This window comes from Suncus etruscus, chromosome 14, assembly GCF_024139225.1.
Source record: "Suncus etruscus isolate mSunEtr1 chromosome 14, mSunEtr1.pri.cur, whole genome shotgun sequence".
Classification (NCBI taxonomy): domain Eukaryota; kingdom Metazoa; phylum Chordata; class Mammalia; order Eulipotyphla; family Soricidae; genus Suncus; species Suncus etruscus.
The window spans coordinates 2,481,407-2,495,001 of NC_064861.1; the positions used below are offsets into that span (position 1 = coordinate 2,481,407).

The window sequence follows — 13,595 nt, forward strand, 5'->3', positions numbered from 1 at the left end:
AATGAAAAAGACCTCGCTAGGGAGATGGCAGGAGAGCTGGACACAGCACCGGGGACCACACAGCAAGGCTCCCTGAACAATGTTAGAGATCACTGAGTGCTCAAGTGGAACCCTCACCCTGCGGGGCAAGAAAACAGTCTGATGACACTCCTCATTTACAACAGTGAGCACCACACTTGAAAAGCTGATGTAAAATGACTAAACTCTGTTTTTGGGACCAAGTGTCTCTGCAGCGTAGAATAAACAGCTGAGAAACAAGAGCCATGTCCAGCCAGCTCCCTCAGTCAAGCGCCTGCAGAGAAGCCACTCCCAAACCAGGATATGCCTGGCTCATCCCCAGGCTAACCATGACACTGCTGTGATGTTCCTGCTTGCACAAATAGAGAAACCAAAATGACTTTTCTGCACTTACCGAGAAGGGGTGGGAGAGGAGGTACTGAGGGTATCCTGATGCATTCCAGCAACTTCCCTCCAAGCACGGCGCTATAAAAGATGACCATCAGCCCAAACAGGTTCCCACCTGGGAGAACATCAGGGCCCGTGATGGCCCAGGACACACACCAGATCAGTAAGAGGATGATTCCTGGAGAGAGAAGTACATAGCTTGCCAGCACACGCAGCACCACAGAGGAATTATGTTACCTGGACTGTTAGCTGTCCTAAAATTGGTGCCAAGACCAAGGCTTCTTTTAATATGGTTCCAAAAAATCTTTATTTTTAGGCTTCAGATATTTTTTCCTAACCCACACACACACCCAAGGTTCAAAAAATCTTGTTTAACATCTAGTCCCAGGTCCCTCTCAGTTTATGAAACTTTTTTTTTTTTTTTTTTTTGGTTTTTGGGCCACACCCGGTGACGCTCAGGGGTTACTCCTGGCTATGCGCTCAGAAGTCTCTCCTGGCTTGGGGGACCATATGGGACGCCGGGGGATCGAACTGCGGTCCGTCTCCTAGGCTAGCGCAGGTAAGGCAGGCACCTTACCTCGAGCGCCACCGCCCGGCCCCAGTTTATGAAACTCTTTTTTTTGGGGGGGGGGTTCACACCCATTGGTGCTCAGGGATTACTCCTGGCTCTGTGCTCAGAAATCACTTCAGCAGGCACAGGGGATGCCAGCATTTGAACCACCATCCATACTGGATCAGCTGAGTAAAAGGCAAATGCCCTACTGCTGTGTTATCTCTCCAGCCCCATATGGGACATATTTTAAAACATGGAATTATTTTTAAAGTAGATTTAAAAATATGATTTAAAATAATGGGGCCGGCGAGGTGGCGCAAGAGGTAAGGTGTCTGCCTTGCAAGCACTAGCCAAGGATCAGGACCGTGGTTCTATCCCCCCGGCGTCCCATATGATCCCCAGAAGCCAGGGGCAATATCTGAACGCTTAGTCAGGAGTAACCCCTGAGCATCAAACGGGTGTGGCCTGAAAAACAAACAAAAAAAATTAATAATAATAACATTGCCAGGGCTTCAACCAGGGTCAGCAGGATACATGGCAAGCAGTATTCTCCCAACCAATGCCCCATTCTCTGGCTCCAAAAAGACTAAATTCTCACTAAAAGGATTGATAAAAAAAAAAAAAAAAAAAAAGAGAGCACAGAGGTTAGGTGTTTGCCTTGCACACAGTTAGTCCCAGTTCAAGATCCTGAGTACCACCAGGAATGTTCCCTGAGAAACATTAGGAGTGGTCCCCAAGCTCAGAGCCAGAGATTACTCTGAGCACAGAACTAGGAAAAAGCCCTGAGTACAGAGCTAGGCGTAATTCCCAAGCAAAGGGTCAAGAAAAAGCCCCCGGGGCCGGGCGGTGGCGCTGGAGGTAAGGTGCCTGTGCTAGCCTAGGACGGACCACGGTTCGATCCCCCGGCGTCCCATATGGTCCCCCAAGAAGCCAGGAGCAACTTCTGAGCGCATAGCCAGGAGTAACCCCTGAGCATCACAGGGTGTGGCCCAAAAACCAAAAAAAAAAAAAAGAAAAAGCCCCGAGTATAGACCTAGGATTAATCCCTGAGCACAACAATGGGAAAAAAGCCCTAAAGAATACAGAGCTAGGGGCCGGGTGGTGGCGCTAGAGGTAAGGTGCCTGCCTTGCCTGCACTAGCCTAGGACGGACCTCGGTTTGATCCCCAGGCGTCCCATATGGTCCCCCAAGCCAGGAGCGACTTCTGAGTGCATAGCCAGGAATAACCCCTGAGCGTTACCGGGTGTGGCCCAAAAACTAAAAAAAAAAAGCATACAGAGCTAGGAGTAAGTCCTGAACATAGAACCAAAAATAAGTCCTAACCACAAAATTAGCAGTAATCTCTGAGCACAAAACAGGAGTAATCCCTGAGCAGAGTTAGGTCTGTGTCCTAGGCACTGCTGATGTGAGAAGATGTTCTACGGGCCAAAGGGCGAAGATAAAGCAGCTGATGTCAAAATGGCAAACAAACTGCTTCTGAGAACTCACATACAAATGAGCTCCATGGAACTTAGGTTTTTGTTTTCTGTCCGTTTGGGGGCCAGACCCAGTGATGCTAGTGCTCCTGGCTTGGTACTCAGAGGCCAGTCAGAGTAGTACCTGGGACCATGAGGTGGCCAAAATGAACCTGAGTCTCCTGCGGACAAGGCAAGTGCTCACCCCACAACACTTTGCCACTTGCTCTATACCCTAAGCCCACACTTCAGGCTCTTGATTAAGTGAACAAACTATAGTTTGTTAAATAAAATAATGGCAAAACATTCACTGACAATAGCTAAGGTCCGAGTAAATCAATTAATAGCAATGGCATAAAGACCAGGGGAAATTAGAAGTATCTGTTATTATCTGCCCTTAAGTAGTATTCCTTGAAAGTGGAATTGAATTAGCTGTAAAATATAAATTCAAACTTGAGGGTAATCACTAAAATAAGAAATTAAAAAGAGGGTTGATTCAAGGATTCAGCAAGGGAGATGGAGAGAGAAGCAGGATGGAGGGAGAAGAAACACGTTAAGATGGCAGGGCAGCTGTATAAATAGGCTGCTTAAAAGGTTAGCCTAGGTAGCTAGGTTGAATAAAACTTCATGTCTCCTGAAAAAATAAAAAAGAAATTAAAAAGAGAAGTGGAGCTGGAGTGCAGCACAGCAGGGAGGGGGTTCGCCATGCACACTGCTGACCTGGGCTCAGTCCCTGGCATCCCATTTGGTCCCCTGAGAACTGCTGGGAATGACCTCCGAGTGCAGAGCCCGGAGTAATCCCTGAGTGTGCAAGGTGTGGCCCTAAAACAAAACCAAACCGAAGTGTGGTTGTTTAGCAGGCAAAGCACTTGCCTTACATGGAGCTAAGCCAGGCAACCCCCAGCACCCCATAAGGTCCCCGGAGTTCACCAAAGTGATCCCAGAACACAGAGCCAGAAGAGAACCCTGAATACCCTGAATGCTGCCTAAAGTTACCAAGCAGAAAATAAGAGTAAAATTTCTAGACCTCAATTACTTTTTCATCAGAGTTTTGTTCTGTACAGACAATAACTTTTTCTTCTTCTTTTTTTTTTTTGGTTTTTGGGCCACACCCATTTGACGCTCAGGGGTTACTCCTGGCTATGTGCTCAGAAATCGCCTCTGGCTTGGGGGGACCATATGGGACACCGGGTGATTGAACCACGGTCCTTCCTTGGCTAGCGCTTGCAAGGCAGACACCTTACCTCTAGCGCCACCTTCCCAGCCCCAGACAATAACTTCTTTTTTTTTTTTTTTTTTTGGTTTTTGGGCCACACCCTGTGACGCTCAGGGGTTACTCCTGGCTATGCGCTCAGAAGTTGCTCCTGGCTTCTTGGGGGACCATATGGGACACCGGGGGATCGAACCGCGGTCCGTCCTAGGCTAGCGCAGGCACCTTACCTCCAGCGCCACCGCCCGGCCCAGACAATAACTTCTAAAGTAAAAAAATCTGTGACTTAAGTTTAGTGATATGATATATCTAGATAAAAACTATTTTATAGGGGCTGGAGAGAGAGTATAGCAGATAGGGTGCCTGCCTTGCACCAATTGACTCGGGTTTGACCCCAGACCGGAAAAAATAATGAGAGAAGGCCAAATTTAAAAAAAGTCTTTCATAAGTATTGAGTGATAATGAGATGGTTTAAAAAGTTAGGGTTGGGGCTGGAGTAGAGTGGGGCAGAGCATTTGACTTGCATATATGTAGGCAACTCAGGTTCGATCCTGGCATTCCTTATGGTCTCCTGAACCTACCAGGAGTAATTCTGAAGTGCAGAGCCAGGAATATTTCCCGAGTACCATGAGGCATGGACCCCCCCCCCCAAAATGTCAGTAATAAACCAAATGTTCTATTATCAGTTACAAGTGAAAAGCTGTTTTAACACTTAAAAATTAATTTTATTAAGAACTTTATCACAACCAGTTATAGAAAGTCTTTTCTAAGTAGCTTAAAATGAAATGTTAAAGTTTAGATTTAAAACATAATCTTTAGGTACCAGAGAGATAGCATGGAGGTAAGGCATTTGCCTTGCATGCAGAAAGTCGGTGGTTCGAATCCCGGCATCCCATATGGTCCCCTGAGCCTGCCAGAAGCGATTTCTGAGCATAGAGCAAGGAGCCAGGAGTAACCCCTGAGCACTGCCGGGTGACCCCCCCCACCAAAAAAACACCATAATATTTAGGGGCCAGAGCGAAAGCACAGCGGTAAGGCATTTGCCTTGCATGAGGCCAACCCTGGACAGACCCGGGTTCAATTCCCGGCACCCCATATGGTCCCTCAAGCCTGTCAGGAGCAAATTCTGAATGCAGAGCCAGGAGTAACTCCCTGAGCACCACCGGGTGTGGCCAAAAAAAAAAAAACAAAAAACAAAAATAAAAACCCAAAACAGCAAAACCCCACAATCTTTAGGGGCCAAGAGATAGCAAAGCAGGTAGGGCACTTGCCTTGCATGAGGCTGACCTGGGTTCTTTCTGTCCCCAGCACCCACCACATATTCCCCACAAGCTGAGTACAGAGTCAAAAGTTAAGTGCTCCAAAATAAAGACAAACACATACACAAAAACTAAAACCCCAAAACTTTAACCAATGCTGTTCTCAGAATTTTACATAGCAAGTCTCAGAAAGACATTGATACCTACTTGCTAAATAGTTGTCAATATTTTTAAATGTTCAGAGAAATATTCCCTCCTTGTCCACACCTTGCCAGTCCTGCAATTGCTCGCCTGGTCCAGGTGAGCTGATCAGGACCAACCCTTCCCATGCATATTCACACTGCTAATGTCACCTACCATTTGTGATGAATGTATTCAATTTTCTGTGGGGGCAAAGAGACTCCTTTCCCGTCTCTGAATTTTCTGTACTTCCGACTGATGAAACATGAGATTTACTTGTTTTACTAAGTCTAATCTTCCTAGATGTGGTGCTCTGAAGCAAAACAAACAAATGTGTTGTTAATAAATAGATACAAATCAATTGTTTTGATTATTGATCATTTGCTCTACCACGTCAATAAAATCTATGATAAAATCCTAGTCTCTTAGTTGATGCAGAGAAAGCTTTCAACAAGACTCATTGGCTCATGATTTAAAAAAAAAAAAAAAAAAAAAAAAAAAAAAAAGGGCCCGGAGAGATAGCACAGCGCGTTTGCCTTGCAAGCAGCAGATCCAGGACCAAAGGTGGTTGGTTCGAATCCCGGTGTCCCATATGGTCCCCCGTGCCTGCCAGGAGCTATTTCTGAGCAGACAGCCAGGAGTAACCCCTGAGCACCGCTGGGTGTGACCCAAAAACCAAAAACAAACAAAAAAAAATAGAAAAAAGAAAAAACACTCAATAAAATAGGGGTAGGAGTAACCTTCTCAAGATAGTTAACAGTCATCTAGAACAAACCCACAACCTGTAGCAATCTCAGTGGTGAAAGACTGAAAACATTCCCTTTGAGATCAGCATGAGGCAAAGCTGGCCACTGTCTCCACTTGTTGTTAATATAGTATTATGAGTCCTAGAAACAGAAATCAGGCAAGAAAAGAAGAAAACAAAGGGATCCAAATTGGAAAAGAAGTGAAATTATGACCATTTTCAGATGATAAAATGAAAACATACCTAAAGGGTCCACAAAAAAGCTAGTAAAAATAAACTGGGGCCGGGCGGTGGCGCTAAAGGTAAGGTGCCTGCCTTGCCTGCACTAGCCTTGGACGGACCGCGGTTCGATCCCCCGGTGTCCCATATGGTCCCCCAAGCCAGGAGCAACTTCTGAGCACATAGCCAGGAGTAACCCCTGAGCGTTACTGGGTGTGGCCCCAAAAAACCAAAATAAATAAATAAATAAATAAATAAATAAATAAATAAATAAATAAATAAATAAACCAAGACAGCAAAGTGACTGGCTATAAAGTCAACACACAAAAATTGGTCACATTCCAATAAGCAAATAATCAACTAGAAGAGAAAGAAGTAGAATATATTTTATTCAAAATAGTGCCCCAAGATATCTAGTACCTAGGAATCAAGGTACGTAGGATAGGTGAGAGATGTATACAATGAGAATTATGTCATTTAAGGAAGAGACTGAAGACTTTAGGTAATGGAAAAACAGTCCATGTTAATGAATCCGTGGATTCAATATTACCAAAGTGACCATCCTATCTAGATTATATATAGATTCAATGCAATCCCTATATAAATCCGGTGACATTTGTCAGGACTTACAGTAGTCAATAAAAAAGCTTGGATGGAGGGGCCGGAGAGATAGCATGGAGGTAAGGTGTTTGCCTTTCATGCAGGAGGTCATCGGTTTGAATCCTGGCATCCCATATGGTCCCCCAATTTCTGAGCCTGGAGCCAGAAATAACCCCGAGCACTGCCGGGTGTGACCCAAAAACCACACACACACACACACACACACACACACAAAATTTGGATGGAATTATGAAACACCCTAAAGAGCCAAAATCATACTAAGAAGCAGAACACTGGGAAATCTCATTACTAACTTGGAGCGATACCATAAATCTATAGTGATCAAAACAGCCTAGTCCTGGACTAAAGTTAGACTCTGACTAAAGGGTTAGAATTGAGTCCCTAAGACAAATCACTAGATCAGTAGTCAACTAATTTTCAAGTGGAGTAAAGACAGCCTCTCCAACAAATGCTAGAAAAACTAGAGAACCACATGTTGAAAAAATTAGGCTGGACTCACGTTAGATGACACCAGCTTTACTTAAAACAAAGGTGCTCCCTCATTTTCCTCTTTCCTTTTCATTTTTGTTTTGTTTTGTTTGGTTGGTTTTTTGGTTTTTGGGTCACACCTGACAGCGCTCAGGGGTTCCTCCTGGCTCCACGCTCAGAAATTGCTCCTGGCAGGCTCGGGGGACCATATGGGATGCCGGGATTCAAATCACCGTCCTTCTGCATGCAAGGCAAATGCCCTACCTCCATGTTATCTCTCTGGCCCATCCTCTTTCCTTTTCACCTAGCCTTTTGATATGTAAAAGTATATGTACCATATTTTCCAGCGTATAAGACGACTTTTGAAACAAAGAAAAGTCAACTGAAAATCGGGGGTCATCTAATACGCCAAGTATATCCTGAAAAATGTTTCAATATGCTGCTAAACAAAAATTGTCTGAATATTGCCACAAAACGAATTTTCCAACTCGATCCTGCACCAATCACTGCCAGGCTGCTCAGACCGCCTCTCTAACTCAGCCAATTCAAGCAGGCTTTTTATGCATGCAAAGCCTGCTCAGATTGGCCAGAGTCAGAGAGGAAGTCTAATACAGTATAACCTTTGCTTGTTGTGATTGGCTCATTGTGGTACATACAGTTGCAGTACAGGAACGTTCTGTCTGATACAGCAAATATAGGCCTAACCCTATGTTTTAACTGCAAAATTAGGGGGTCGTCTTATAAGCCCAGTCGTCTTATACGCCGGAAAATACGGTAGATCTCACTTCATCCTTTCCTACCTGGTTAAATTTGTTTTTTTTTTTTTTTTGGTTTTTGGGCCACACCCAGTGTCGCTCAGAGGTTACTCCTGGCTATGCGCTCAGAAGTCGCTCCTGGCTTGGGGGACCATATGGGACGCCGGGGGATCGAACCGCAGTCCGTCTAGGCTAGCGCAGGTAAGGCAGGCACCTTACCTCTAGCGCCACCGCCCGGCCCCACCTGGTTGAATTTGTACTGAGAATAAAAAAAAGGTCAGTCTGGCTTGGCGTGCAGAGACACCATGAGGTGTGAAGCCAAACTGACTCCATGACTTTCTCCTCACTGGCTTGATTTATTAATTCTTTGTGGCCAACCTGTTTCTTCAGACCCATCTGCCTGGAGCTGAAAATACTCCTTGGATGGTGATTTCACAATATGGATATTGATTTTATCACTTAAGACCAGTTCACCTGAGGTTGGAAATATGACATGGGGGATTTATTTTACAGAGTCATACTTCACCCCTTACACAAAAGTCAATTCAAAGAAAAAAAAGTCAATTGGGGCCGGAGAGATAGCATAGTGGTAAGGCGTTTGCCTTGCATGCAGAAGGAAGGTGGTTCGAATCCCTGCATCCCATATGGTCCCCCAAGCCTGCCAGGGGTGATTTCTGAGCGTAGAGCCATATGTAGCTCCTGAGTGCTGGTGACCCCCCCCCCACAAAAAAAGTCAAATCAAACTGGATCAAAGATCTTGAAATGGTATCAGAATCCATAAAATACATCAAAAAAATGTTGGCAGAAAGCTCCATGATTTGGACCTCAGAAATGTTTTCAATGATGTTTGTTGATGATTTGTTGGCAAAAACAACAGAAATAAAAATCAATGGGGCCCCCACCAAATTAAAAAGTTTCTTCATGACAAAAGAAATATGACCCAAAACTAAAAGATACTCAAGTGAGTGAGAGAAAATATTTGCACTGAACACAACCAAGGGTCAATATCTCAGTACTGGGCCTGGAGAGATAGCACAGCGGTGGGTGTTTGCCTTGCAAGCAGCCGATCCAGGATCTAAGGTGGTTGGTTCGAATCCCGGTGTCCCATATGGTCCCCTGTGTCTGCCAGGAGCTATTTCTGAGCAGACAGCCAGGAGTGACCCCTGAGCACCGCCGGGTGTGGCCCAAAAACCAAAAAAAAAAAAAAAAAAAAAAAATCTCAGTACTGACTTAGTTACCATCTCAATCAATACCAATATACTCTATATCTAGTATTCACAAAGATCAGTCAAAAAATACAGTCTATCAAAAAAATGGGGAGAGAAAATGAACAGACACTTCTCTGAAAAAGAAAGACAAATGGGTTGGGCCAGAGCTGTAGCACAGTGGTAGGGCGTTTGCCTTGCACGCGGCCAACCTGGGACAGACTCAAGTTTGATCCCCGGCCTCCCATGATCCCCTGAGCCTGCCAGGAGCAATTTCTGAGTACAGAGCCAGGAGTAACTCCTGAGGGCCACCGGGTGTGGCCCAAAAACCTAAAAAAAAAAAAAAAAAAAAAAAAGCAAATGTAGGCCCAAGAAAAAAAATGCTTATCATTACTGATTACCAGGTTATCCAAATTAAGATACTGAGAGAGATATCGTCTCATGGCAGTGAGGATGTCACGTATGAAATATTCTGAGAACAGCCTGTGTTGTGGGGGTTGTGGGGCCCAGGGAAGGATCCAGGTGAATTCTGTCAAGCCAGACAGGCCACTGACAGATAGGCTCTAATCATTCTCAGCTCTTTTTTTTTTTTTTTTTTTTTTTTTTTTTGGTTTTTGGGTCACACCAGGCAATGCTCAGGGGTTATTCCTGGCTCCAGGCTCAGAAATTGCTCCTGGCAGGCACGGGGGACCATATGGGACGCCGGGATTCGAACCGATGACCTCCTGCATGAAAGGCAAACGCTTTACCTCCATGCTATCTCTCCGGCCCCTCATTCTCAGCTCTTGCTTAAAGAGTTTACAATCATTTGACAGACCATAATGAAATATTTTTAGATAGATAAAGTGGTGTCAATCCATGTTTTTGTTTGTTTGAATAATGAGTTTTAATAAATAATTTTGTAAATTTTATAAATTGGACCCCATTTTATTAATTGGACTATATGGCTGAAAAACCTCTTATTTTACAACACTACTAATATGAGGTGAGGAGATAGTTCATGGGGTGAAGCTCAGACCTATCCTGTGCCAGGCCATGAGATCTATGCCTGGCACTGCATGGCACTCTAACCTCTCCTGGGCACTGCTGTGTACAGCTCCAGAGGTCCTGACCAATACTGGATATGTCCCCTACTTACAAAAATGGCAATTACTCACAATAGCTATCAACTAAAACTAGGCCAAGAGAAGTTCTGCAGCTGACTCTGTATGTCAGTGAAGAGAAGAGGTACTTCAACAGATAGCCTGAAATTAGGCTAAATTGTCACGCATGGTATCAAAAATGGTGTTTTCCATCAAGAAATACAAAACTGTATTTCCAGTTCTTCTCCTGTCTGGGCCAGAGTGATAACACAGCAGGTGTTTGCCTTGCATGCTGCGGACCTGGGTTTGGTCCCCAGAAATCCATATGGTCCCCCAAACTTGCCAGGAGTGATTACTGAGGGCAGTCAGGAATAACCCCTGAGCACTGCCAGGTGTGGCTTAAAAACGGCAAGAAAAAGCCTCCTGTCTGGCTTCAAAATAACCTGCGGGCAGCCCATCCTTCCCAACTTATCATTCTTTTCATTCCGGTCATGGAGTCTATTCAATAAGAAACCAATCCTTGTAAAATGAGCACTTTCCACTTTTCATCTAGACCTAGCCATCAAATAGGCAAAATTGAGAAATAACATTTTGGTTCTGACTGATTTTCATGGGGTCTGAAAATCACCAGTGGACCTGGCAGGTCAATTACTTGTGCCCCTTCCAGACCAGAAAAATAGCACAGGTTTCTGTCCTGCCTGCCCTGACAGGGATCAAGTCTTCACCTTAGAAGCTGGAACAGATCTCATATCTGGAACAGATCTCACAGCTGGAACAGATCTCACAGTCGGAGCAGATCTCACAGTTGCTGTCTCTAAGTCACTCTCTGTGGCCATGTTCTTCATGCTGACAGTTAAGAGAAGCATGAAAGGAAAAAATGATGGTAAAACTCAAAAACAAACCTGCTTACATGCCATCACACTTTTTTGGGGGAGGGGAGCCACACCTAGCAATGCTCAGGGGTTACTCTTCACTTTGCACACAGGAATCACTCACTCATAGTAGGCTCGGGGGACCATATGGAATGCCGAGGATGGAACATTGGTTGGCCATGTGCAAGGCAAACACCCCCTGCCCCTCCCCCTGTGCCATAGCACAGCCATAGCTTTGGCCCCATGATCACATTTTTTAAATAATTTTTTTTCTTTTTTGGGGTCACACCCAGCTTTGCTCAGGGGTTACTCCTGGCTCTGCACTCAGAAATTGCCCCCGGCAGGCACGGGGGACCATATGGGATACCAGGATTTGAACCACTGTCCTTCTGCATGCAAGGCAAATGCCTTACCTCCATGCTATCTCTCCGGCCCCCATATTTTTTAAATAATTTTTTGTCATAAATTCATTTCAGCAGGGGCCGGCAAGGTGGCGCTAGAGGTAAGGTGTCTGCCTTGCAAGCGCTAGCGTAGGATGGACCACGGTTCGATCCCCCGGAGTCCCATATGGTGCCCCCAAGCCAGGGGCGATTTCTGAGCGCATAGCCAGGAGTAACCCCTGAGCGTCAAATGGGTGTGGCCCAAAAAACAAAAACAAAAAATTCATTTCAGCTTTGTCTGCCTTTGTAGTCAAAGCAGCCCCCCCAAACACTTTAAAATCATCAAAATCACTTGGAAGAGCTTGAAAGACTGTGCTGAGCCTGCACAGGCACTGACACACTCAGAGCATGGGGTAAGAGAGTTCAATGCCCTCAGACTGTCTCTGCTTAAGAGACACAAGACAGCCAGGCATGGAAACAGCGGGGCACTCTGGGGCCACTCAGCTTTCAGGAAACATGCGATTCTGTCTTGTGCAACAAGCTGGGGTGGAGATCAGGTGACAGGGCTGAAGAAAACCAGGTGGCAAATGGGATACTGATCAGGTGGTTCTCATAGGCAAGGCAGCAGGTGGCTCAAGTGAATAAATAAGATCAGAAGAGAAGAAGCTGCCCAACATCACGGGGTGACACTGGGGCCTGGAACTTCGGGAGGTGCACCAAGGGTAAGGCTGTCCTCTCTGAATCACTGTAACCGATGACGGGTCAGTGACAATCAACCAAAGATGTCAATCTGGAGTGTGGACAGCACCCAGTATGACTCCGGACATTGCCACCAGGAGTGAGTCCAGAGGAAGTGACGCTGCCATACAAGCATGTTTGCTGTGTGGAAGGAGGACGTCATGCCCGCCTTCTGGTCATCTTCCTGCTGATTCTCCACTAGCGACTGGAAGGAGGTCTCGGACACTGGCATCTTGACTCTGCACTCAGAGATCACTCCTGGAGGGGCTCAGGGAACTAGCTGGGATGCCACCTGCAAAGAAAACACCTTCCCCACGGCACTACCGTGGTGGCCTTTGAATTTCCTTTTACTAGAAGCACGTTCTGTTATTATATTGCTAAAGCAGAGGGGATGTGGGTGACTCAAGAGGTTCTTTAACTCCCCTGGTTTTGTGAGAAAGTCTCTGTGACGGCCATATGAATAAAAAACGCATTGTCAAGCAGTAAAAGGGTCTGGGTAATTGTGACAGATTTTGCTTCTCTGTGTGAGTACCTCTCATTACTTCCCACCAGGTTATGTACCTCTGTGTTCTAGCCCATTACAATGGCCCTGATCCGTTTCCAGTCTGATTCTAATCCAGGCACTTCTGAGAAATAGGAAGAGGATGTGAACCCCGCGGCTTCGGAAACTCCAGTCTTGGTGGTTCTGTGCAACCCAACGCTGTGCCACTGTGCCACCCAATGAAAGCTCCGATTGGTGCTCAGCAAACATATGCAGAGGTGTCAGTCCTCGATGGGGAAAGTTCATTTTATGGACAAATGCTGGTTCTCATCTCTTCCCGCTGCAGGTTTAAAAAAACAAAACAAAACAAAACACTGATTTTCTTGGTAGGGAAACAACCTGGCTCTTTCACCAGTGCTAAGAAAATAATGGTGGCTGATGCTACTTCCCAAGTCGTCTGGTCCCTGCAGATACTTCTCTACAGTCTCAGAAAGGGCGGTGTGGGCAGAGTCCCCAGGAACTGCAGCAGCCCAACCTCAGCCCCTACACCCTCCACCAGAAATGGCCTGGCTCTGCCACTTAACCGGATCCACCTTCCAAGCCACCAAATTTGTTTTAGATCTATAAATCCTCTATCACAAACAACAGCAGGGCATCTCAGTATTTTATAGGAGTGGCAGCCCCGCAGTCTCCCAGCAAATGTGATGGGAGAGTTCCATAGACATCTACCAAGCTCAAGGAGTCCAAACAGGAACACGGAAAGCTCAACCATTACCAACCACAGCCTGGGCAATCCTTAGACGCCGACTTTCAGAACACCATGGAGAGCTACAACAATAATCTCAAACTGATGTAAGTTTTGATTCCATTTAGTCGCTGCAATATTTCCCTGTCTGTTGCAACAAGCAACTCTAAGTCAATTCGTTTGTACCTGCAGGGAGGTGTACGGGGAGGTCACACTGGTCATG

General features: G+C 45.6%; 1 protein-coding gene across 1 annotated transcript in view; it reads right to left on the reverse strand.

The window, feature by feature from the left end:
• LOC126027548 (sodium/hydrogen exchanger 9B1-like) overlaps positions 1 to 12,378 on the reverse strand; it is a 30,463-nt gene extending 18,085 nt beyond the window's left edge. The window contains exons 1-2 of the mRNA XM_049786534.1: positions 12,186 to 12,378; positions 413 to 583 (exon numbers count right to left, since the gene is read on the reverse strand). Of these exons, the coding sequence (XP_049642491.1) occupies positions 413 to 583; positions 12,186 to 12,378 (364 nt within the window). The remainder of the gene's footprint in view (positions 1 to 412; positions 584 to 12,185) is intronic.
• Between the last annotated feature and the right edge of the window lie 1,217 nt (positions 12,379 to 13,595).